Here is a 26,311-nt window from a genome sequence, read left to right as displayed (position 1 = left end):
TAAATAAATGGGGATTGTGATGTGTCCTAATCCCACTTGATAGGATTATTATGAAGCTTTATCTGATCAGTAAGTCTCTAGCTGGTCTGGTAAAGCATGGAGACGGTCACATAGGTGAGTTATGCAAAAAATGTTTTCCTTATCTTATGTAGTGTGTTATAGGTGGGTGGCAGCAGCCCAACAAGGGAGACCACTTATTTTCATCATTGGTAACATATGCTACAAGAGACAACTTATCTGTCTGATGACCTTGAATGGTGATTTCTGATTTGTCATTGCGGGTAGAACAGTCCAGAGGGTGGACACAAAACATTGTCCCGCACAGAACACAACTTGTAATCCCTGGAAGCATATTCATAATTTTGCATATGGACCAATTCTGGATGCCGTCTCTTCTTCATGCCTCGTATTTATCCACCACCCCCATGTCACCTGGCTACAACTACTTAGTCATAACTCCATCTTTCATTTTATTTTTTTAGCATCCCTAACCAAATTGTGTGTTGATTTGATTTTATAAGTGAAAAAGATGTTCCCCTGGGCAGGACAGAAATTTAGGGGCATTTTAGATTAAGAAACAGATTATTTGCTGACAATGGCTGACAATCGGTCATTAACCTACCAAATCTGATTAGCCCCATGCAAAGTTCAGGTTCAGCGGTGGGGGGTTATTATGTATTTATTTAGTGCTGACATTTTTTTCCACATGGAGATCCCCAGTGGCGTAGCTAAGAAGCCGTGGGCCCCGCTGCAAGTTTAGCACTGGGGCCCCCCAAACATGCTATAGATAACAATTCATACAACACACCAAAACCAATCAAGGTCAACCACAGTGTCAGAGGTGCAAGAAGGGGATGGGAAAAAGTGTGTTAATGATCACTACTATTCAAATCAACTATAGTAGTGATTATTACAAGCATAGGACCATTAAAAAGCTAATACTGTGTTTGAGGGGTGGGCCCCTATAGCCCAAGGGCCCCGATGCGGTCGCTAACTCTGCACCCCCTATTGCTACACCACTGGAGATCCCATGGAGGCTTTTACTTCTGGAATGAAGGTTCTTGGCAAACTTCTGGTGGTAGAATGGTGAACAAATTTGATACAATTTATAACTAGTTAATGTCTGAGAGAAATAAGTTCTTCCTTAAAGAGAACCTGAGGTGAGAGGGATATGGAGGTTGACATGTTTATTTCCTTTTAAATAATGCACATTGCCTGGCTGTCCTGCTGATTCTCTGCCACTAATACTTTAAGCCATAGACCCTGAACAAGCATGCAGATCAGATGCCAAATCTGACAAGATTAGCTGCATGCTTATTTCATGTGAGTGAATTAGACCCTACTGACCAGAAAGATCAGCAGGACTGACAGGCAACTAGTATTGTTTAACCAGTTCACTCCCAAGGGTTTTTACCCTGACGGACCAGAGCAATTTTCACCTGTCAGTGCTCCTCCCTTTTATTCCCTAATAACTTTATTACTATGTATCACAACAAAACGATCTATATCTCGTTTCTGTGGGTAGTACATTTTATTAAGATTTTTTTTATTCTAAATGTGTTTTAACGGGAAAAAGAAGAAAATAATGGAAAAAAAATAATTATTTCTCAGTTTCTGGCCATTATAGTTTTAAAATTAAATGTTCCCCTGTGGATAAAACCAACACATATTATTTGCCCAGTTGTCCCGATTATTAAACTGTTTAAATTATGTCCCTATCACAATGTATGGCGACAATATATTATTTTGAAATATAGGTGTTATTTTTCGGTCTTGTCTTTTTTTAAGTCCGGTCTATAATTACAAGCCCCTATGTAATAAAGTTAAAGTAATTTTCCCTCATAAAATAACCAAAAAAGCTGAGGTCCTACTATTTATGTATTTTTTTTAAACTGATTTTTTTTTTTACAAGTGTTTTTCTATGGGGGGGGGGGGGGGGGGGGGGCTGGGGGGTGTAAGTTAATTTTATTAATATTGTGATATGTATTAGTATTGTAATGTGTGTGTAATTTTACTTTTTGGCAAAAAGGTGGAGCTGGTGAGCACTCTCCCGTAATAGGAAGTGATCACTTTTTTTTTACTTTTAACTATGCTGTAACTTTTTCCTGTTTTATGAATAGACGTGGCCACTGTTCGCGGTCACGTCCATTCATTCCAAGCATTGCGATTGGGTAGAGGACCTCCTCTTTCCCAATCCTAGTTCGCGGTGACCCGGGTGACTTATTAAAACATCCTGTTGCTGTTAACAGCGGCAAACAGGACGTTTTAATAAGTCAGTTTGTCGTTAACTGATTAAAAGGAAATAAATATAGCAGCTTCCATGGGCCTCACACCTCGGGTTCCTTTTAAAATGATCCTGAAGTGAATAAAAAAAAAAAATATTTCTATGGAGAGGGAATGCTTTGGATAGCATAGAGCCTTCCTGTTCCTTGGTCAATCCCATTGTTCCAGTGGCCTTCCCCCAGGGAAGTTCTTCCACCTGCTAGGTCGAATACTTTATCCCATCTCGGGCAGCTTTTGGAAGTACTCACGACCCTGAGTGCTTCCAGAGACAAGCACATCCATACTGCACACACGTGAGTCTGAGTTTGCTCATGGGCAGTATGGATGTGCTGTCTTCTGAAGCACTCAGGGACTCGAGTACCTCTGAGGCTGCCCAAGGAGTACAAAGAGGTATTCGATCGACCAGGGCACGTCGGTGGGATGAAGGGACTGCGAGAAGACTAGCAAGTCTCTATGGCAGGCAGCTCACGTAGCCTTTTCTGGTGGCCCCTGAAGCTCTACAGTTAATTCCATGTGGCCTGCAGGCTGTAGCTGTGGTCCTGTATTCAGGGGCCATCTTCTGTTGCCGCTCTGCCTCCTTCTTTACTCACCTGTAGGTTAACAGCCTCCACTGTAGCAGTAACAGCCACTGAGTAGCAGCTACCACTATGCCAACAGCAGTAACAGCCACTGATTAGCAGCTGCCACTGTGCCAGCAGCAGTAACAGCCACTGATTAGCAGCTGCCACTGTGCCAGCAGCAGTAACAGCCACTAATTAGCAGCTGCCACTGTGCCAGCAGCAGTAACAGCTGCTGAGATCTGCCCCTAGCACTCTCAGGAATGGTGATATGGCCCTTGGCCTAAAAAGTTTTGACACCTCTGCTCTATTACATAGGTCACACTCTCGACCTTATTTTCACTAAATCCACCACCATTGCAGACCTTGACATCGCACCCTTTCCACCCTCAGAACATCACCTTCTCACCTTTAACCTCCTCACGGAAGGCACCTCCAAATTACCCACCCACTCACCTGGTCGATGGCAGCGAGACCTACGCAAGCTCAACCCTAGTGTCCTTGCTGACCCCCTCCATGCCCTCTCCTCCACTCTCCCCACCCTAACCTGTCCTAATCTTGCTGCAGCTCAGTATCGCCAAACTCTCTCATCAGCCCTAGAGAAAGCTGCTCCACCAATATTTCGCCGCAACCGACCCCTAACCCCCAGCCCTGGCGCACTACCCATACTCGCAACCTCCAGAGGAAAACATGCGCCACTAAACGGAAATGGAGAAAAACTAGACTTAACCAGGATTTCCTACAGTACAAAACCAACCTGCTGCAGTTCCACACTGCCCTTGCTCATGCGAAGCAGGAATACTTTACCAAGCTCATCGGAGCACAAGCTTCCAACCCCCAGCGTCTTTTTGCCACTTTCAACTCCCTGCTTAACCCCCCCCCTCCGTTTCCTCCCTCTCTGTCACAGATTTAGCCACCCACTTCACCAACAAAATTGTCTCCATCCGCCAGGAAATATCCAATCTCCAATCTTCACCTCCCACCCCCTCCCAACCAGCTCCTCCTCCACCCTATCCTCCCCTCACATCCTTCACTCCTACTACCACCGAGGAAGTCAACCACCTACTGCAGACTTCCCATACCACTACTTCCCCCCTTGACCCCATCCCTTCTGATTTACTCCAGCCTCACTTCACGGAATTGGCCCCAGTCCTCACTACCCTGTTTAACCTCTCCCTATCCACAGGCACCTTCCCCTCAGACTTCAAGCAGGCCACTGTACTACCCCTGCTCAAGAAGCCCTCCCTCGACCCCTCGCTACCCTCCAACTACCGTCCTATCTCCCTCCTCCCCTTTGCCTCAAATCTCCTTGAGCGTCTGGTTCACAAACGCCTGACCCAGTACCTCAATGCCAACTCACTGCTAGACCCACTCCAATCTGGATTTCGGCCTGCCCACTCAACCGAAACTGCTCTCACCAAAGTGGTCAACGACCTTGCCTTAGCTAAAGCTGAAGGTAAATACTCCATTCTCCTCCTCCTTGACCTGTCAGCAGCTTTTGACACAGTAGATCATCCCCTACTCCTCCAGTCCTTAGGCATTCACGATCTCGCCCTGTCCTGGCTTTCATCCTACCTCTCCAACCGCTCCTTCACGACCGCCTTCAATGAGTCCTCGTCCACCCCCAACCACCTCTCGGTGGGAGTCCCCCAAGGTTCGGACCTTGGCCCCCTACTGTTCACCCTATACACATCCTCCATTGGCAAGGTTATCTCCTCCATGGGTTTTAACTATCATCTGTATACAGATGACACCCAGGTCTACCTCCACACCCCTGAGATATCCACCACTACCATGGACAAGGTCTCCTCCTGCCTATCAGCCATCTCCTCCTGGATGTCCGCTAGGTTCCTGAAACTAAATCTAGACAAAACGGAATTTATGATCTTCCCACCACGGCCATGCACGAACCTCCCAGATGTGCATGTTACTGTTAACCACACTACCATTCGCCCTACCTCTCAAGCCCGCTGTCTGGGTGTCACCCTGGACTCCGCACTCTCCTTCCCTTCCCACATCCAAAACCTCACAAAGTCCTGCAACTTCCACCTTCGTAACATCTGTAAGATTCGCCCTTTCCTGACCTCTGCCACCACCAAAACTCCTCATCCATGCCCTCATAATTTCCCGCCTTGACTACTGCAATGCCCTGCTGTCTGGTCTCCTATGACCCGAACAGCCCCACTGCAGTCCATCATGAATGCGGCAGCCAGAATTATCCACTGCTCCCATCGCTCCACCACGGCAGATCCCCTCCTAGAATCCCTCCACTGGCTTCCTATCCAGTCCAGAATCAGATTCAAGATACTGTGTCTGACCTACAAATCTGTCCACAAAACCTGTCCAACCTACATTTCCGATCTTATTTAGAAGTACACACTTAGCGCTCACTCCGCTCTTCCAATGAACTTCGCCTAACCACCCCCCGCCTCACCCAGTACCATGCACGCCTCCAGGACTTCTCAAGAGCTGCTCCAACACTATGGAACTCCCTACCTCCACCCATTAGGGCAGCCCCCTCCTTCAACATCTTCAAGAAAGCCCTCAAAACTCACCCTTTTCACTCTGGCCTACTTCCCCTCACAAGTGCTCTAAACCTACAGCTGAATTCTGGTCCCCTACCATTCGTGTCCTTACCTCTCCCTCTAGATTGTAAGCCTGTTGGGCAGGGTCCTCCTCCTTTTGTGTCCTACCTGATCATGCACCTCCATTACTGTGAACCCATGCTATGCATCTGAGTGAACTTTAACTTGCCTAATCTCCATGCTCCATCCAGTGACTGACTAAGCATTACCTTGTACTCATACTATGTGTGTGATCTGGTTTTCTTGTATTCCTGTATTGTCATATTGCTGTATGTCCACCCCTAAATATGTCTGGAACCTAAACTTATGTCCAGCGCTGTGTAATATGTTGGCGCTTTTATAAATTCAATAAATAATATTAAATAAGTAGTAGCCTGAAGCAAGTAGGATTATAATAACTTATCTGAGATCAGAAAGTGCTACATGAGTGATCATAACATCCTTCAAAACAGGTCACTGATAGCTGGGGAGACCTGTGCCTTGATGAATTTGTTAACATTTGAAGTTATCTAAAGATCTCAGAATTAGGGGCATTTCTATAATCTTTAAAGAAAATGGAGGCGAGAAACTGGGGATAACTATGAGATTCAAGAGGAACCAAGGCAGGTTGGTTTGTATTGAGAAGTTCTGTAGGATCAAGGAGAACTGAGGCTAACCTACATACTCTATGAAGGACCATACACACTCTTGAGTTTTGTCGGTCAATGGAGTTCAGGACCTGATCCCTTGGGCAACATCGCTGGGCCGAGGCTGTACAGTTGACAGTGCCTTCTGTTGCTATGTGGGGGAAAGGAGGGGACGACGGAACAACCAAAATGATGTCACCCATTGGGTGGTCGAGTGGCACAAACTATGGTATCGGTCGTCAATTGAGCAAGTTGATCCACCTGGCAGAAAGCTGGCCAGGCGGGGGGACTGGGGCCACTGTACACATGCCGGGATTATCAGCTGAAGCGGTCACTATCAGCTACCTCAGCTGATTTTAATCTAGCATGGTGTTCAGGAAGCCAAAGCTCAGGTACACAACATCAGATACCTAAAGAGAGGAAAGCCTCAAGATCCTATCGAGGCTTCCCTCCCTGCTGTGTTGTGCCCCGTTTGCTGAGTGCAGCTCCCCAGAACATTAGCAACAATGCATTGCCGCTAATCCTAACGGGGTCCGCGCAGCTATTCCTGCTCCGGCGTGGCAACGCAATAGCCAACCCAGTCATTATGCGCATTACACCAGAGCCGCGTGGCTACTGCGCAGGCGGGCTCGTGTGGCTACTGCGTGGTCCTGCATCAGGAAGAAGCAGGGTTGCCACCACATCCCTTTAATACCAGCACATCTAAGTTATACAGGTTCTGAGGCTACTCGCTCATAATCAGTGCCTAAACTGCATCTAACTTGCCGCAAGGCATGTATAATTCATATGTGCCAGACTGCCAGTATTTAAAGGATGAGGGCAACCCGTGAGGAAGAGCTGTGCGGCCCCAACGTGGAGAGCGGGGGGGGGGGGGGGGGGGGGTAGGGGGGCTTTTTATCAGCGAGGGAAGCCTCAGTAGGATCCTGAGGTATGTATGTGATTTTGATCCTGAGCACTTTCATATCTGACACTCCATCTGGTGGGACTACCAAAAGGTGAAGCCATTTGTGGGCAAAATACACCAAATGGTGTATATGTTACGGCCAGAACCCGAAGTCTGGCCACTTCGGGTTCTTGGCCGGTCAAATTTAGAAGTGGCCGGCTCATGCGGCCAATGTTCAAAATAAACTTTCCCTACGGACTTTGGCCGGCCAGAACGCATTCTGGCTAAGTGTGGCCGGCCAAGTCCCGAAAGTGCCGCTCACCTCTCCTCCCCCGCTATGCAGACCTCACATCAGGACGACCCGATCGGAGAGGAGCAGAGCAGCGCCGCACACGCTACCTGCAAGACGCATACACTTCCATGCTGAAGTGACGTCATTGCTCACTTCCGCATGTGAAGTGTATGGGTCAGAGCGGGTAGTGTGCGCGCTGCTCTGCTTCTCTCCGCCGCTCTGATCTGAGGTCTGCAAATAGGAAATAGCGCAGGCTGCCCCCCCCCTGCTCCAGCCATGCAAAGCTCACTACAAATCCCCCCCTGCCGTGCAAAGCACCCAGGCATGCAAAGCGCTCAAGCAAAACTACCCCAGCCATGCAAAGCGCTCAGCATATCCCCCCCCCCCAGTCATGCAAAGCAACCTAGCAAATCCCCCCCCCCCAGCCATGCAAAGCGCCCCAGCAACATTCCTCCCCCCACCACCACCAGCCATGCGAAGCACTCTGCAACCCCCCCCCCCCCTCCCAGCCATGCAAAGCACTCTGCAAATTCCCCCCCTTCCCAGCCATGCAAAGCACTCTGCAAATGATCCCCCCCCCCCCCCCCCCGCGATGCAAAGCGCCCAGCAAATTTCCTCCCCCCGCGATGCAAAGCGCCCAGCAAATTCCCTCCCCCCAGCCATGCAAAACGCCCAGCAAATTCCCCTCCCTAGCCATGCAAAGCGCCCACCAAATCCCCCCAGCCATGCAAAGTGCCCAGCAAATCCCCACAGCCATGCAAAGCCCCCCCTCCATCCATGCATAGTGCCCAGCAAAGCTTCCCCCTCTCACCTGACTGTCCACAGCAGAGCAGCTGCGTTTTGGACTTTGGCCGACTGACTTTGGTCATTTCTAGAACTGGCCGGCCAATGCCAGAAATTCCCAGCATTTTGGACTTTGGCCGACATCAAATCGGCCAGTTCTAGAAACGGCCGGCCAATTCTAGAATTGGCCGATTTCTGGTTTTGGCCGTAACATATACAACTACTGGGAAGGAATTTAGAAAACAGCCCTGAGAAACGTTCCAGAATGCTGAAGAATGCACAAATGAGCAGTACAGGACTAATCTCTTAATCTTCACGGCTTCCAAGCAAGTAATTGCAAAGACCTGGAAAAGCTTCAAGGGAACTAACAGGCTGAGCTGGATTGCATTCTTCAAGAAAATGTACACTTCATTATATGATTGCTGCTATCGCCTTTAATCCAAATAGTAACAACCTTTAACAAATAATGTGCTTGGGCATATTAGGAAGACAGACTTTGGTGCTTGCCCTATCTCTACCCTGCCCAACCTGTTACACACACACACATGCAGATTGTTTTTTGGCAGGGGCGGATTTAGGCCAAGGCCACCGAAGCCATGGCCTAGGGCACCACAGGAGCAAGGGCACCATAGCAGCAGACTAAACTGGTGCAGCATTTGTAAGCTTGCAAATGCAGCAATGCAGGGAGATCAGGCGAGCACCTGACCTCGGTACCTCTGCTGCTAGCCGCCTGTGCCAGCAGCCACCTTGCTCTCTTTGCACGTTTGCATTGTGGACGGCGGCTATGGACTTGGACAGCATTGGAGACGGAAAGGAAGAGGAAGCTTCTGCACTGGAGATGAGCAGAGAAATGAGTGACACTGATGCCTGCTGCAGTGTGAAGGCAAGCTAACTACCTATACTGAAAGGGGGTGGGGGAAAAGGAGGGATTAAGGTAGTCATATGGCAACCTATACTGGAAAGAAAGGGGGAGGAGTCATCTGGCTACATATACTAGAGGAAAGGGGGAGGAGTCATCTGGCTACCTATACTGGGGGGTCATCAGGCTACATATACTAGAGGGAAGGGGGAGGAGTCATCTCACTACCTATACTGAAGGGGGGCGGCTGGTGACAGTGGCCTAGGGCGGTTAAAGAGTGCAAATCCGCCCTGTTTTTTTGGCCAGTGACCGTTTGGGGATTGAGTGGTATACAGATGACTCAGTGATGTGTAACCTATGCATTGCCATTTTTAGGCATAGACAAGCCAGCAGATGCCTGGGGTGACACCTGCAGGATGGGGGTACCTCAGAGCTAGCAAACAATGATTCCCCAGGTGCTATTAATGTTGAAATGTTGCAGATATGGGACAGTGTACATGGAAAAGTTTCTTTGTAAGGGCCTTTTCCACTACTAGCGTGATCGCAAGCCCAATCCCGCTGCATTGCATTCGCGCAGGCCTCAATTTCCATTTGCTGCTTTTGCGCCGTGAAGCTGTCAAGAACGAAACGCATTTGCACTGAGAATTGTGCAAGCCGGCTATTGCGTTCGGGGAAAAAAATGAAGCACGCTAATGAAAAATGAGCACCATGATATACATGTAAATCGCAGTGCTCTTGTGATGGGTAATAATAATATGGTGGGACATTAGACTATGACTGTGGTAGGATTAGATTGTGAGATCTGCGGAGGACAGTCAGTGACATGACTATGTACTCTGTAATGTGCTGCAGGAGATGTAATTGCTATATAAATACATAATGATAACATGGTAGGACATAATACTATGGTAGGATTGGATTGTGAGCTCCTCTGAGGACAGTCAGTGACATGACTGTGTACGCTGTAAAGTGCTTCAGAAGATGCCATTGCTATATAAATCCATAATAAAGACAAGACTATGACTATGGTAGAGATTAGATTGTGGGCTCCTCTGAGGACAGTCAGTGACATGACTATGTACTCCCTAATGTGCTTCAGAAGATGTCAGTGCTATATAAATATATAATTATAACATGATAGGACATAAGACTATGACTATGGTAAGATTAGACTGTGAGCCCCTCTGAGGACAGTCAGTGACAGGACTATGTACTCTGTAAAGTGCTGCAGAAGATGTCAGTGCTATATAAATACATAATAATAATATGGTAGGACATTAGACTATGACAATGGTAGGATTAGATTGTGAGCTCCTCTGAGGACAGTCAGTGATATGACTGTAGTCTGTAAAGAGCTAAAGTTGATGTCAGTACTAGATAAAAAACTCAATAATAAAAATACATACACAAGCCAGCAGAGGGCACAATTTGCGTAAATCTCATAGTGCTTGAAGTATGGCATGAGCTTTAGCAACAGATTTAGCTCATTTAAAAAAATGACAATATTGTGTGTGCAGAATGTGGAGAGACTGCTTAAAGAGAACCTGAAGTCTATATTTTTACCTCTTTTTATCGCGGTTATCTTCAGCATTAAGATACAAGCTGATTCGCCATATCGCCACAGCAGATTGACTGGATTAGAGGCAGAGGCTACTGCGCACAGCTCTGCCTCCCCTGGGCAGCAAAAATCTGTGACTTTGAAAGTCGTGGAATTTGGCCCCCGGTATTTCAGGGGGATAGATACCTTGCTCTGCTGTGGGGATGCGGCGAATCAGCTTGTATCTTAATGCTGAAGATAACTGTGCTATAAAAAGAGGTAAATATATATATCCGAATTGGGCCGCTGTATAAGACGCTCCAGGCTATAAGACACACCAACGGTAGGTTTAAAGCGCAAGAACTAGAGAAGAAAATAGATACTAAACTTGGTGCGTCCTCACAGTCCAGTAGTCCAGCAGCGTCTTGTAGATGTTCTCCCTCAATTACTGTGTCCCCCTCTGTCCCCAGTGTGGCCTCCTGTGTCCCCGTTCTGCCTCCTCTGTCCCCAGTGTGGCCTCCTGTGGCCCCGTTCTGCCTCCCTCTGTCCCCGTTCTGCCTCCTCTATCCCCAGTGTGGCCTCCTGTGTCCCCGTTCTGCCTCCTCTGTCCCCAGTGTGGCCTCCTGTGTCACCGTTCTGCCTCCTCTGTCCCAGTGTGGCCTCCTGTGTCCCCGTTCTGCCTCCTCTGTCCCCCCATTTTGCCTCCTGTGTCCCCGTCCTGCCTCCTCTGTCCCCCATTTTGCCTACTGTGTCCCTGTTTTGCCTCCTCCGTTCCCAATGTGGCCTCCTGTGTCCCCTGTTTTTCCTCCTGTATCCCCGTGTGTCTCCCGCTCTTTCATGTAGCCTTCTCTGCAGCCCCCCCCCCCCCCCCGTGTGTAAGTAGGAGAAGCGACAGTGCGGCTCACCTCATCAATGGCTTCAGCGGTGTACACAGACCTCTCCTCTCCTGATCAGCTCCCCTAGTGTCAGCTTCTGCTGATGACGCAATCAGCAGAAGCTATCACTAGGGGAGCCGTGCAGGAGACGAGAGGTCTATGTACACCGCTGGAGCCATTGATGAGGTGAGATGGATTGCTGCTTCTCCTACTTACACACGAGGGGCACTATGTCGTCACCTGAATACACGTCCAATGATGACTTTCTTCTTGTCCTCTGTTCCACCTCTCCCATCAGGCACCATGTCACCTGACTACACCTCCAATGATGGCCTTGTGCCTGTCCTCTGTTCTACCTCTCCCATCAGGCACCATGTCACCTGACTACACCTTCAATGATGGCCTTGTGCCTGTCCTCTGTTCTACCTCTCCCATCAGGCACCACGCCACCTGACTACACCTCCAATGATGGCCTAGTGCCTGTCCTCTGTTCTACCTCTCCCATCAGGCACCACGCCACCTGACTACACCTTCAATGATGGCCTTGTGCCTGTCCTCTGTTCTACCTCTCCCATCAGGCACCACGCCACCTGACTACACCTCCAATGATGGCTTTGTGCCTGTCCTCTGTTCCACCTCTCCCATCAGGCACCATGTCACCTGACTACACCTCCAATGATGGCCTTGTGCCTGTCCTCTGTTCTGCTGCTCCCATCAGGTACCATGTCACCTTACTACACCTCCAATGATGGCCTTGTGCCTGTCCTCTGTTATACCTCTCCCATTAGGCACCATGTCACCTGACTACACCTCCAATGATGGCCTTGTGCCTGTCCTCTGTTATACCTCTCCCATTAGGCACCATGTCACCTGACTACACCTCCAATGAGGCCTTGTGCCTGTCCTCTGTTCTGCCGCTCCCATCAGGCATCATGTCACCTGACTACACCTCCAATGATGGCTTTGTGCCTGTCCTCTGTTCTGCCGCTCCCATCAGGCACCATGTCACCTGACTACGACTACACCTCCAATGATGGCCTTGTGCCTGTTCTCTGTTCTGCCACTCCCATCAGGCACCATGTAACCTGACTACACCTCCAGTGATGGCCTTGTGCCTGTCCTCTGTTCTGCCTCTCCCATTAGGCATCATGTCACCTGACTACACCTCCAATGATGGCCTTGTGCCTGTCCTCTGTTCTGCCTCTCCCATCAGGCACCATGCCACCTGACTACACCTCCAATGATGGCCTTGTGCCTGTCCTCTATTCTACCTCTCCCATCAGGCACCATGTCACCTGACTACACCTCTAATAATGGCCTTGTGCCTGTCCTCTGTTCTACCGCTACCATCAGGCACCATGTCACCTGACTACACCTCCAATGAGGCCTTGTGCCTGTCCTCTGTTCTGCTGCTCCCATCAGGTACCATGTCACCTTACTACACCTCCTCTGTTCTGCCGCTCCCATCAGGCACCATGTCAACTGACTACACCTTCAATGATGGCCTTGTGCCTGTCCTCTGTTCTGCCGCTCCCATCAGGCACCATGTCAACTGACTACACCTCCAATGATGTCCTTGTGCCTGTCCTCTGTTCTGCCGCTCCCGTCAGGCATCATGTCACCTGACTACACCTCCAGTGATGGCCTTGTGCCTGTCCTCTGTTCTGCCACTCCCATCAGGCACCATCCTTATGTCTCCTTTGCTTTTCCCGTCCAACTATTTTGTCACCTGACTACAACTCCCCTTCCAAATCATTACTGTGTACCAGTTCTGTGTCTCCCCTCTGCTTCAGCCCTCCTATCAGGCTCTATGTCACCTGACTGCAACTCCTATGTTCTAATCATAGCTTCATGCAGGGCCTGTGTCTTCTGTATCTTGGCAACTTGCGATTGTCATTTGTGTCTGATTCTATCAGATGAGACCTACATGGATTCTCTCAACTCGTGATGACTTCTGACCAGTGACATCATCATCATCATCATCACACATGGCTTCCATGGTAAAGTCCCTATTTGGGGCCCCAGTGAAGAGCAAGTCATGCTGCACCTCAGGGGCGGTCCCCCAGGACCTGCGGCCCCCCCAAGATTCCAAGAGAATTACACGAAGGTGGAGTTCTGATGAACAGCACCGCAAAGTGCCACAACCTGACATGTGAGTCCGAGGGACATGGGCTATACCACACACACAAATGTCAACTATCACCTGCTATATCATATTATAGCATTCAGGGGTATCAGGAACACCATTGTCAGTTCCTCTGGAGGGTTTAAAAAAAAAATGTATGAACGAGTCCATAAATTTATGTTATTCTTAGTGCAGTATCCACACTTGTGGATGTGCCACATGCCCCTATTTTCTTTACATGTAGGGAATGTAGAAACCTGAGTTCTTCCTTAGTGCAGATCTCACCCCCTCACCTGCAGTTTGCAATCAGACTGTTGCACAAACTCATAAAGAGTGACTCACCCTGCAGACATTTATGTACTTTAGGCAGCTGCCAGTTCTGGCAGGCCCTACAATCCCTTAAAGGACCCCAGAGCTGGAGCACTCTGGTAAAATGGACATGTGTTATGTGCGAGGCGTTATAGTAGATACTTACCGCACCTTCCGTTCCCCTCCGTCACTTGCCCTTCTCCTGTAGCAAGCCCCGTCCCAATGGCCAACCCAGACGACTCAGGAAAACTATGTCACGGACATATTGCCCCACGCATGCACAGTATGTCCGTTCAGCCCTCTTATGGCCACGCTCAATGCCGTCACCACACAGCTGCCAGCACGTCTCCACAGCACAGACTGCTAACTACATTGGAGCATGCACGCTGGGACGTAGGAGTGGGGGGGGGGGAGTGGTTGGGGGAGCAAGCACGTCTCTGTGTGATGAGGGCATTGAGCGTGGCCACAAGGGTGCTGACAGACAGCACCCCGTTTCACGCAAGCATTACAAGTGGCATGCAAAACAGAACACAGAGTAGGGACACCAAGAGCCAAATATAGTGTAGTTTGTACTGGTATGTGAAATGAAGTATGATAGAGTAATAAGCTATACTCACAAACAGTGGCGTAGCTAAGGAGCTGTGGGCCCCGATGCAAGTTTTACAATGGGGCCCCTCAAGCACTCTATACATAACAATTAATATGTTGCACCAAAATCTGCCAATGGCAACTACAGTGTCAGAGGTGCAAGAAGGAGATGGGGAACAGTTTGTTAATAATTACCACTATTCAAAGTATCTATAGAAGTGATTATCACCAGCACAGGACCAATAGGGAGCTAATACTGCAGTTCAGGGAGGGCCCTACGGGGCCCCTCTGGCCCAAGGGCCCCGATGCCATCGCAACCTCTGCACCCCCTATTGCTATGCCCCTGCTCACAAAGCAGGGTTACCTCAAAGGCAACCACTGTCTAGGCAGGTGGGGAGATTAGGCCTGACCCCACTCAGGAATAAGACGTTGCTCTCCGTAGATGAGGAAAAAAGGGTGTAACAGCCCTCCACCAAGGGTGGACTTAATGTAGCATAGTATGGATACAGAGGCGCCAAAAGGATAAAAGAATCTAAAAAGTTTAAAACATGAGGAGGCAGTGGTGGACTTAACCTCCTCCAAGCAGACACAAAAATTGCCAATGTGTTTGTCAAATACAACAAGTTTATTTACATACTCTGGGGGACAATGCAACACGTTTCGCAGGTTTGATTCTGCTTCATCAGGCAATAACAATGGAGCAATAGCATATGTGGTCAGTAGAAGAGAGAGGCACCTCTGTAGGAAAGCAAAAAAGAGAGATGACAGGATGAAGCACAGCATTTTGGGGGAAGTACGGGAAAATCTGGTACCGATGTTTACAAATTGCTGACCATTTATTTGAATGGACAGCGCTTGAGTGGCGAATGCCCCAACTGCCACGTTTAATATAGCGTAGTATGGATACAAAGGTGCCTGGCTCTTCTACTGACCACTACTACTGACCACATATGCCATTGCTCCATTGTTATTGCCTGATGAAGCGGGATCAAACCTGCGAAACGCGTTGCATTGTCCCCCAGAGTATGTAAATAAACTTGTTGTATTTGACAAACACATTGGCAATTTTTGTGTCTGCTTGGAGGAGATAAATCCATCACTGCCTCCTCATGTTTTAAACTTTTTAGATTCTTTTATCCTTTTGGCGCCTCTGTATCCATACTACGCTATATTACCGGTAAATGTGGCAGTTGGGGCATTCGCCACTCAAGCGCTGTCCATTCAAATAAAAGGTCAGCAATTTTTAAACATCACCAGCTTTTCCCGTAGTTCCCCCAAAATGCTTTGCTCGATCCTGTCATCTCTCTTTTTTCTTGAACGCTACATGCAGTGTCCAGGATCGGCTATGCTCGTCGCATACGACAAGTTGTGCTGCCGAAGGTTGCCAAATGCCTTTCTGCTTGGTAGCAGAAAAGCACTTAAAGAGAACCTGTACTGAGTAAAATTATTTAAAATTAACACATGAGGTAACTTCAAATCAACATTACATTACTACCTTGCCATCAGTTCCTCTCAGAAGCTCACCATTTTCTTCTGACAATGATCCCTTCTAGTTCTGACAACATTTTGTCAGAATTGAAATATATCAGTTGCTGTCAGTTATATATCAGTTGCTGTCAGTTACAGCTGAGAGGAGAACTGATGTGTCCATGTTTCCCTATGGCTCAAGTGGTCGATATTACAGTTTAATTGTGTGCTGACCAGGAAGCTGTTATGGGGTAATGGCCATTTTCAAAATGGAGGACAGAGAATTCCATTAGTCACTGTGGACAAACAGGACGCAGGAGAGGAAAAAGAGATTGATAAGAAGACTACGCAGCAGGTAAGTATGACTTGTGTGTGGTTATTTTGACTTTTCATTTTCAGTACAGGTTTTCTTTAACTTCGTCTAAGCAAGATGCTGCCCCTGCTTGTTCAGAACCAGCCCTAAGGAGTCTTTGGGCAAGGCTCCCTAATGCTCTTGGTTGCCTGTGGAGTGCGCCCTAAGTGGCTGCAACTCTGAAGCTCTTTAACTTCCATAGGCTTAAACCCCCCTAGTGACCAGGATATTTTTTACAAATTGGTGCTCTAGCTGCAGAGCACTACATTTTAGTAGATTTTCAGCCCAAATTTCTGTTGGTGGGCTCTGATCACTGCTGCAGGCTGTCTTTTTTATATACATTTATTTGCTGTTTTTATTTTAATAAAAAGCAATATTTTTTTCCTTGTTTTCCCTCCCCCCGGCAGCCAATCACAGCGATCGGCTCTCGTAGACAACAGCCTATGAGAGCCGATCGTTCTCTGAGTCTCCCAGGTGGACAGCCGAGTGTCACGGCTGTCCCCAATACAGTGCTGCCGTAGATCACAGCACTGTACAATGTACATAGTCAGCGGTTTTGCTGTCTAATAGTCTCCCAGCGGCATTCAAGCGGGGATGAGCGTACATTGGCACGCGTGATCCCCTGCGAAACCCCGCCCCAGGACTTGACGCCAATCGTCCGTTAGGGGGCCCTGGGGCTGCCACCTTGTGACTGCCAATTGGCGTTAGGCGGTCGCGAGGAGGTAAGTCCCCCAGGAGAAAAGTGCGAGCTAAATGTTATGTCTTCTCACTACTGCAGCCAAAGAGATCAGCAGGACAGCCAGACCACTGGTATTGTTCTAAAGGAAATAAATATGGCAGCTTCCCCATCCATCCCTCTCACTTCAAGCTCATTTTAATGGCGTTTAATCTCTTGTGCAGGTCACGGCGTACCTCGCTGTTTGCCCAGCAGAAGGCAGAGAGGGCGGTGATGCGAGAGCACTTCCGGCAAAAATACAACCTGGCAAAGGTAAGTATAGAATATGGCAACCAATAGGAACTGACCTTGAGATTGTGTATTGATAGTTCTGCTGGCTACAGAGAGTCACTTAAGTGGACCTGAACCCTTGCAAAGGACAGAAGGAAAATATAGAGAAATGCACCCTGCATGTATTTAGAGAGTTTAGCCTGTCTAATTCCTCCTCATCTGTGACCAATCACAACTCTCTCCCCTGTGTCAGCTGACTGCCATGGCAGAGAGGTCATTTGAAAGCACAGGGTGTTAATAATGTATCTGCTTCCATGAAAGCAGGAAGTAGACAGATTTATTGTCCGACTTGTATCAGCTGTAACACAGAAATGTTTTTCTTTAAAGGTTATTATGCTGTTGAGTATCTTTTAGAGCAGAGAGGAAGTTCTGAGTTCAGGTCCATTTTAAGATGCAAATTCTGACTTGCAGGCAAATGGTGTACAGTTTGGTCAACTGTCCTTCCTGCTGATGTTGACTGGTCCAATTCCGAGGTTCGCAGTTTGCAATTTATTCCATGAAAGTCAGAATTATTGGCATCTCACGGACCATCTCTACCACCAGCCAGTGGATCCTGAACTGTCTGTCCATTTCCAGTCACTGAACTCAGAGGCTAGCATTGCGGAAAACTCTAGCGTTTGTGCCGCTAATGAAAGTCTATGGGCCACGTGTAAAAACACACATATGTGCATTTACAGTGTGGTTTTTTGAAAACGCACAACTTGCTGCATTATTTTCAAAAACGCATGTAACATGCATGTAATGTGTCTCAACGGAGACGCAGAGCATTGCATTTTTATAGGCGTTTTTGATGCGTTTTCTTTTAAATACAAATATGACACTGTATTTTACTCCATTGATTAGGGAAAAATAATAAAAACACAACAAAAAAAATGTAAACGCATAAAAAAATGCAGCAAAAAATTAAAAAATGCACTGCCTAGTGTGCTCCCCGCCACACATAACAGACTCTCCAAACTATGAATGACCAAACAATGTTTTTAAAGGTTTGGTCTCTTAACCTGCAGGCTAGCAACTTTTTTGTTGTTGCTATGTGGGGGGTGAGGGTCAACTGAGGGGTGTGCAGGGACTGGGGTGAGAGGGGTGCACAATGCTATCAGCCAGAGATCAGCCGAATCAATCCTCCAGGTTGAGCGCTGGTTGAGGAGGGGAGGGGGGGGGGGGGGTGGCGGGGGGGTTTGCACCGGGGGCCGCTGTACCCATGCTTGATTCCTGGCAGAGGTGGTTGTTATCAGCCAAGTTTCATTTAGTAGTATGTGTACAGGGCTTAAAGTACCCCTGAGCTGGGGTGAAATATTTTAAATAAACCACATGGTAAGCTAGATTACCTTTACAGAAGTGGCACAACAGGGAACGGGAGGGACCAGACGACAATGAGCAGAACCAGGCCATTTCTAAGTGGCGTAGCTAAGGAGCTGTGGGCCCCAGTGCAAGTTTTACAGGGGAACAGATTGATCATTACTACTACTTAGCGTCTATAGAAGTGATTATTGCCAGCACACAGGGCCGAGGCAGAGGTGAGAGAGGCTCCAGCCTCAGGGCGCAGTGTAGGAGGGGGCGCACAACTCATTCAGTTATCATTCTCCTATTGTGTTTGAAGCAGAGAGAAATAAGAAAGGGAATACATGGCAGTGACTGCATGCCAGATAACTCGAGATTAAGGTGTCGGAGGCCCTGGGGTGCTTCCTAGTCTAATAGCTGTGTGACAGCTGGGGTGGAAGGGATGGAGGGGCGCACTTTAGTGTCTCAGCCTTGGGTGCTGGAAAACACTGGCTCTGCCAGCACAGGACCAATAGAGAGCTAATACTGTGGTTGGGGGAGGGCTCCTCGGGGCCCCTCTGGCCCAAATGCGGTCGCAACTTCTGATCACCCTACTGCTACGCGCACTGCCACTTCTGTAAAGGTAATCTAACTCACCATGGGTTTTATTAAACAGATTTTACCCCGGTTCAGGAGTACTTTAGGCCTTGTACATACTCTAGATAAAACTTGGCCGATAACAACCGCTTCTGCCTAGAATGTGTGTACAGCGGACCAAATGCCCCCTCCCCCCGACACCTCACACAACGCTCAGCCAGGCTGGCCTCTGGTCGATAGCACTGCACGTCCCACTCACCCTGGTCAGTGAAAAGTTTGTTTATTAAAGGTAACCTGAAGCAAGAAGTATATGGAGGCTGCCATGTGTATTCCCTTTTAGACAATACCAGTTGCCTGGCAGCCCTGCTGGTCTATTTGGCAGCAGTAGTGTCTGAATTACACCAGAAATAAGCATGCAGCTAATCTTATCAGATCTGACAATAATGTCAGAAACACCTGCTGCATGCTTGTTCAGGGTCTGTGGCTAAAAGAATTAGAGGCAGAGGATCAGCAGGACAGCCAGGCAACTGGTGTTGCTTAAAAGGAAACCAATATGGCAGTCTCCATATCCCTTTCACTTCAGTTGTCCTTTAACTCTTTCCAGTAACTTGGAAACCATTTATATATGTTTTCGCTATTAGTTTTATGCTGTGTTTAAAAACCACTTCCTCTCCTGCGGGACGAGGATCTACGTCCCTAAAAATCCCTCCTGAGCTCCCAGGGACGTAGATCCTCGCCCCTGTCTGTGAGCGCCCCCTGCTCCCCCTGCATGCACATGGCCCCCCGCAATTGTGCACAGATTGGGGATTAGGAACTTATGTTCCTAAACCCAATCTAATTGTTTAAAGAAAACATGTATTAAGAAAAATGTTCCCTGGGGGTACTTACCTCGTGAGGGGGAAGCCTCTGGATCCTAACAAGTCTTCCCCCGTCCTCCTTTGTCCCAGCAATCTCCTGCTGCAGCCCCCCAAAGTGTGGCGATGTAAATATTTACCTTCCACGATCCTGTTCAAGCGCACTAGCTGCTCTTCCTTTGGGTTAAGGCGGAAATAGCCGAACCCGACCGATCTGCTCTACTGCTCACGCGCAATTCCTTTCGCGTTTGCGCAGTAGAGCGGATACGATCGGGTTTGGCTATGTACGCCTAGCCCAAACAAAGAGCCGCTGCTGCGTCTGCGCTGAATCCCGGAGAGGTAAATAAATCCTCTCTTGTCAGGTTTGTCGGAGGAGGATTGCGGGAGGATTCGGGGGAGCCAGCGCTGGATTCCCTGCAGCTACAGGGATGGGGGAAGCCTCATTGGGACCCTGAGGCTTCCACCTCCTGAGGTAAGTACCATCCAGGGGACTTTTTTTTTTTTAATACAGAGTCTCTTTAAATTAAAATGATTGCTGTTGCAACAAGCATCACAATCATTTCCTTGTAAAAGACAGTCACTGTTATTTCCTGTTGGCTAGAACACAGCCTGAGCTGTGTTCTAACCAGACTGTAAAATGTGTGGGAACATCTAGTGGCCCAAAAAATATTACAATAAAAAAAATTAATTATACATTTCCTATCCCTATAACCCTAAGCCCATTAACTAATTATGCTCCCTCCCTGCCCCCCATATAATACAACTGTAAAAAAAAATTGAAGACAATACCTAATTTGTTACGTTAGGGACTTAGCTTTTAAAATATGTATGCTATGAGGGTGTATTACTGTTATACTGTTATTTTTTATTTTATTTTTTTGCAAATAAGGGCTTACATTATTGTTAGAGTACCCAGTATCACATAATGGAAAAATTACATACATTTTAATAGGGACATAATTTTTCCACTTCAAGACCATAGGCTTAACAACCCCCCCTCCCAGTAGCCAGGATATTTTTTACAATTCAGGCCACTACAGCATTAGCAGCTCACTGCAGGGCCATACAACTTGGCACATAAATGCATCTTCCCCCCATTTCTGTCCACCAACAGAACTTTCTGTTGGTGGGCTCTGATCGCTGCTGCCCTCAGTATTTTTTTTTAATTTCTTTTCTTTTCTTTTTTTAATTAACTGAGTTTGTTTTGGGTTTTTTTGCCCTCCCCCCAACAGCCAATCAGCAGGATTGTCTCTCATAGGCATCAGCCTTTTTCTTTTCCCTCAAGGGGACTGCCAAGTGACAGGGCTGTCCCCAGTACATCGCTGCACTAGATCGCAGCGCTGTACAATGAAAAGAAACAGCCATTTATTTCCTTTTTAGTCTGCTAGCAGCTGGCAGACTGTTGACAGATTAGAGCTCCGTCACTCAAGCGGGGATGGGTGCGCATCGGCGTGCACGATCCCCGCTAATCTCCTCCTCCTGGACTTGACCCCGATCAGCGTTAGGCGTTCCGGGGAGAGCCACCTTCCCGATGCCTATCGGCGTTAGGCGGTCTGGAAGGGGTTGAACGGTGTAATATCCAGAACAAATGAGCAAATAAAAATTGGGGGTTTTAATTAAAATATAAAAATATAATGTCTGAAAACTGAGAAATAATTAATTTTTTTTCTTAGTATTCTCGTTAAAGGGGAACTGAAGAGAGAGGTATATGGAGGCTGTCATGTTTATTTCCTTTTAGACAATACCAGTTGCCTGGCAGCCCTGCTGATCCTCTGCCTCTAATACTATTAGCCATAGCCCCTGAACAAGCATGCAGCAGATCAGGTGTTTCAGTGGTTCAGACTTATAAGTCTGATCTGACAAGACTAGCTGCATGCTTGTTTCTGGTTTTATTCAGATACTACTGCAGAGAAATAGACCAGCAGGGCTGCCAGGCAACTGGTATTGATTAAAAGGAAATAAACATGACAGCCTCCATATACCTCTCTCTTCAGTTCCCCTTTAAAATGCATTTAGAAGAAAATATTTTTTTAGCAAAAAGTAGAACCCAAAGAAAGCCTTATTTGTGGTGAAAAAAAAAACAATGTATAGATTATTTCAGTGTGATAAGTATTGATAAAGTTATTGGCAAATAAATGGACGCAGCGCTGAAATATGAAAATTGCTCTGGTGTTTAAGGGGAAAAGCCCTTAAAGTGTAACTGTCCGGCATAAAATCAAAAATCAATTCTTTATTTTTATCTGGTAAACAAGTAATGAGGATGCTAACCAGGCAATCCAAAAGTTAAAATCTCTATTACTTTTCTTGTTTATAAATGATCATTCCTCAGTTTATCTGACTCTTATTTGGTACGTTGCCGCACAAAGGAAGTTGCAGGGCATGCTGGGTTGTCCTTTTTTGCTTCTGTACATTAGTTAAGTCTGAGGGGAAATAAAGAAGCAAAAAAAGACAACCCAGCATGCCCTGCAACTTCCTTTGTGCAGCAACGTACCAAATAAGAATCAGGTAAACTGGGGAATAATCATTTATAAACAAGAAAAGGAATAGTGATTTTAACTTTTGGATTGCCTGGTTAGCATCCTTATTACTTATTTACCAGATAAAAATAAAGAATTGATTTTTGATTTTATGCCCGACAGTTACACTTTAAAGGTAAAGTAGTTAATACTTCAGACTAAAGATGACATTTGAGTTTCATTTCAATTTAAGTGCCAATTTACTAAGAAGACATATCAGTGTTTGATGGGGCCTGGGGGTATAGGACGTGTAAGAGTGTCAAGTATCAAACCATTAGGAGAAGCTCCCCCTTGCGGATGGATTTTTCATTTATTTTATGCTTTGAGGTCAGAGATCAAAGGTCAAGGGTGTATGTATGATGGGTTATTCTCATCACATAAGAAAGTGGCAGATGACTCTACCCAGCACTGGAGGCGTCCATGCAAAAAGGGCGTCTGGAAAAAAGGGCACGGGATATAGACGAAATTATACGTTTTTATCTAAAACAATATTTTGCATTTCTAAGTTATAAACGAAAATCAAGTGCTAAATATGTTGAATTAACAGTAATAAAATGGCAAAATACTATCTATAACAAAAAACGATATTGACACTTGTATTAAGCATAGTAATACATAGTAATACATTTGTAGATATTACAAGTATTTTACTGCAACTATGGCAAATCTAGGTAAAAATAGAGCGCTCTATAGTGCATTACCAAGGGGTGACTTTAATCGCATTTAAAAGTTATACTTAATAAATATAATAAAATGAATAGATCGCATGTCAGCGGTACAGCCAACCGCTCCAAAGCCCTGGCAGGTGGACGACAGCGCACTGTGGCCAGCAGCGCGAATACCGATGATCGGGGATGCCGTCCCGTCAGCAGACGCCAATCAGCCAATCAGGTGTACTGTTATACACCCTTTGCCTGCTGTACCAAATCAAGCAGGAATTGCATAAATTAGCATTCAGGTGGAAGGCTTCGGTTGGACGCAATCGTAGATTGCATCGTTTACAGGGACGCCCCGTGTAGGCACATCTCCCACACGGTCCCCTCCCTGACCACTCACCTGTCAACCGCATGCTGGAAGCTGCAAAAAAAGAAATTTAAAATCACAAACATTGGTCCGCACGACAGCCCGGGGCCCCAGGTCTCTCTCACTAGCTGGGGCCCCCAAACCACCATGCGATACCTAGAGGGAAGTGTGGGCAAGCCCTGGACCTCTCACCTCCAGGGAACTCACCCCACCACCTCTAAACTGAATGCCAACTGCAACAAACACAATTGCTAACTCCCAGCTACAGTAATCTCCTGCCTCTATCTGGTCAGCAGACGCCAATCAGCCAATCAGGTGTACTGTTATACACCCTTTGCCTGCTGTACCAAATCAAGCAGGAATTGCATAAATTAGCATTCAGGTGGGAGGTTTCGGTTGGACGCAATCGTAGATTGCATTGTTTTTCAGGGATGCCCCTTGTAGGCACATCTCCCACACGGTCCCCTCCCTAACCACTCACCTGTCAACCGCATGCTGGAAGCTGCAAAAAAGACATTTAAAATCACAAAGATATGTAAGTCTCTTTGCTTTGCAAATCTATCAGCTGATCAAACAAATCACATGCTTCACCATGAATTCTCCTAGACATGAACACCACTAGTGCTCAGTCTTATAACCTCTTCCACTTTCTCTCTGCTGTAGAACACAGATGATCGGCAACGCCTGAAGGAGGCCGGGAGTAACATTCGCCTACCCAAGGATCTGCGGACGATCATGCGGCAGGAAAAGGCAGAAGAAGTTGCTGAAGAAGTCTCCTTTGTGCGCCTCATTAGCTATAAGAACCTGGAGACAGGAGTCAGCACCACTATGGCTTCACTTCCGCCAGTATCCCGCTGTCTCCTCATGTAACCCCTCCCCTATCCTTCCCCAGGCTCCTCCTACTGTGAATAAACTGTACAATGCTTGTAAATGTCTTATAAATACATTGTGTGGCTGAATCATACATGTGTCTCTCATTGCCTTTAAATATAAGCAGCTGCCTATATACTTTGCATTGACTGAATGTTGTTGGCAGAAGAGAAATGACCAGTCAGGAAGTTGGAAGCTGGGGATGCGGGAGGAGCAGTGAGCAGGAAGAAGATGCACAGCTGGTTATACCAGAGTATATAGAAGGGTGGGGTGTCAGGAAAAAAGACACAGAGAAAAGGGGAGCCCAAATAGCGCAGCACGTTAGTAGCTAATGGATAGCGTATAAAATAAAAAAGAAGCTACTCACAACGTTGGAATGCAACGGGAAACCAACCACTTGATGCAGGTGGAGACAATGAACCCGACTCCACTCGGGGTGTCCCAACGGGACTGGAGATGGTTGCTCTCTTAGGTCAAAAACAACTGGATGTCACAGTGGCATCCACCATGTGACCCCAAGGGAAGCCCCTTCAACCTCAATGGGATGGGGCAGGGCCGGATTACCCACCAGGCAACAAAAGCAGTCTCCTGGGGTCAAAGGGGCCCTATCAGCACATAAACCAGCCCTCGCCATCCTGTCAGCGGTGGCCGGATGGTATAATGGTTAAAGGGACTCCGAGCAGTGCAGTAACTATGGAAAGATGCATATCATTTTAAAGCTCTCTTTCTCCTCTTTCCAATGATATATAAACCGCCGCCCTATGCCTTTTAGTTTTCGCTATTTTCGTGATGGAAATTGCGGTCACTGCAATTTCAATCGCGAAAATAGCGAAAACTAAAAGGCGCAGGGTGGCAGTTTATCTATCATTGGAAAGAGGAGAAAGAGAGCTTCAAAATGATATGCATCTTTCCATAGTTACATTGTATTACACAGGACGACCTTTCTCCAAAGTTGGCAGCTCGATTCAGCACAATGCAATGAAATATAAGGAACCCAGGGGGATATAATTACAAACATCATGCTGGTAGGTGTGAGGATGTAAATAATTAGTTGTGGGTATGCTTAAAGCCATACCCACAGGCACTGCTCGGAGTCCCTTTAAGGGCTCTGCCTCTGACACAGGAGACCAGGGTTCGAATCTCGGCTTTGCCTGTTCAGTAAGCCAGCACCTATTCAGTAGGAGACCTTAGGCAAGTCTCTCTAACACTGCTACTGCCTATAGGGTGCGTCCTAGTGGCTGCAGCTCTGGCGCTTTGAGTCCGCCAGGAGAAAAGCGCGATATAAATGTTATTTGTCTTGTCTTGTCAAATGATGCCGTGCGCTGCTGATTGTCTTCAGAGCCAGGCTCTCCTCCTAGGTCCCCCTCCTGCTACTGTGCGCTCTGCCACTGCCCACCCCTCCCTCTCTTCCCACAGAGAACCACAGCTGCAGCAAGAATGATAGCAGCAGATGGCAAACGCTCACTCACCTATCCATGATCCAAGCGATAGAGATCCCGTCATCTGAAACCCATCTGTCTCTTCTACAGTGCAGCCGCTCGCTCTGAACTTCCTGATTCTCAGATCAGACAGGAAGTAGAAAGTAGTAATAGTAGTAGTAACAGAGCGGCAGCACTCTAGAGGAGACAGATGGGCTCCGGATGACGGGACCTCTATTGCTTGGATCGCAATAGGTGAATGTGAGTCATCTGGTGCTGTCATTCTCCCACGCTGCGGCTGCCTTCTCTGCTGGACTATCGTATTCACTGGGATGGAGGCTGCATGGTGGCTGTCTAGTTTTGGAGGAAATCGGTTGTTCAGTGGTGGGGGTGTTTATGTAATTCTGTCTGGGGAACTGCTTCCGGTTTGGTGGTGTCCAGAGCTTTCTGCTATTGCCAGGCTGGAGATGCAGTGGGAAAGTGCTGCTGCTGTGATATCTGGCGCCCTCTTCACAGGGGTGCCCCAGCCCCTGAGTGCAAATGTCCCAGCCATTCATCTCTCACTCTGCATTTTGCCGCTGCTATTCCCTGCATTGTGCACCCACAGAGGAAAGTGGGCTGTTGTCCATAGCAACCAGTAGCTCGG

General features: G+C 47.4%; 1 protein-coding gene across 1 annotated transcript; it reads left to right on the top strand.

Annotated features, from left to right (window-relative positions):
* Window positions 1-42: 42 nt before the first annotated feature.
* On the top strand, window positions 43-24,341 carry LOC137532248 (complexin-3-like). Its single transcript, XM_068252547.1, has 4 exons — window positions 43-114; window positions 13,197-13,432; window positions 17,022-17,109; window positions 24,041-24,341. Exons 2-4 carry the CDS (start codon window positions 13,269-13,271, stop codon window positions 24,245-24,247), a joined length of 459 nt encoding a protein of 152 aa, XP_068108648.1. The 5' UTR covers window positions 43-114; window positions 13,197-13,268; the 3' UTR covers window positions 24,248-24,341.
* Window positions 24,342-26,311: the final 1,970 nt, after the last annotated feature.

This window comes from Hyperolius riggenbachi, chromosome 9 (assembly GCF_040937935.1).
Source record: "Hyperolius riggenbachi isolate aHypRig1 chromosome 9, aHypRig1.pri, whole genome shotgun sequence".
Taxonomy (NCBI): domain Eukaryota; kingdom Metazoa; phylum Chordata; class Amphibia; order Anura; family Hyperoliidae; genus Hyperolius; species Hyperolius riggenbachi.
This window is presented reverse-complemented; position numbering and strand designations above follow the sequence as displayed.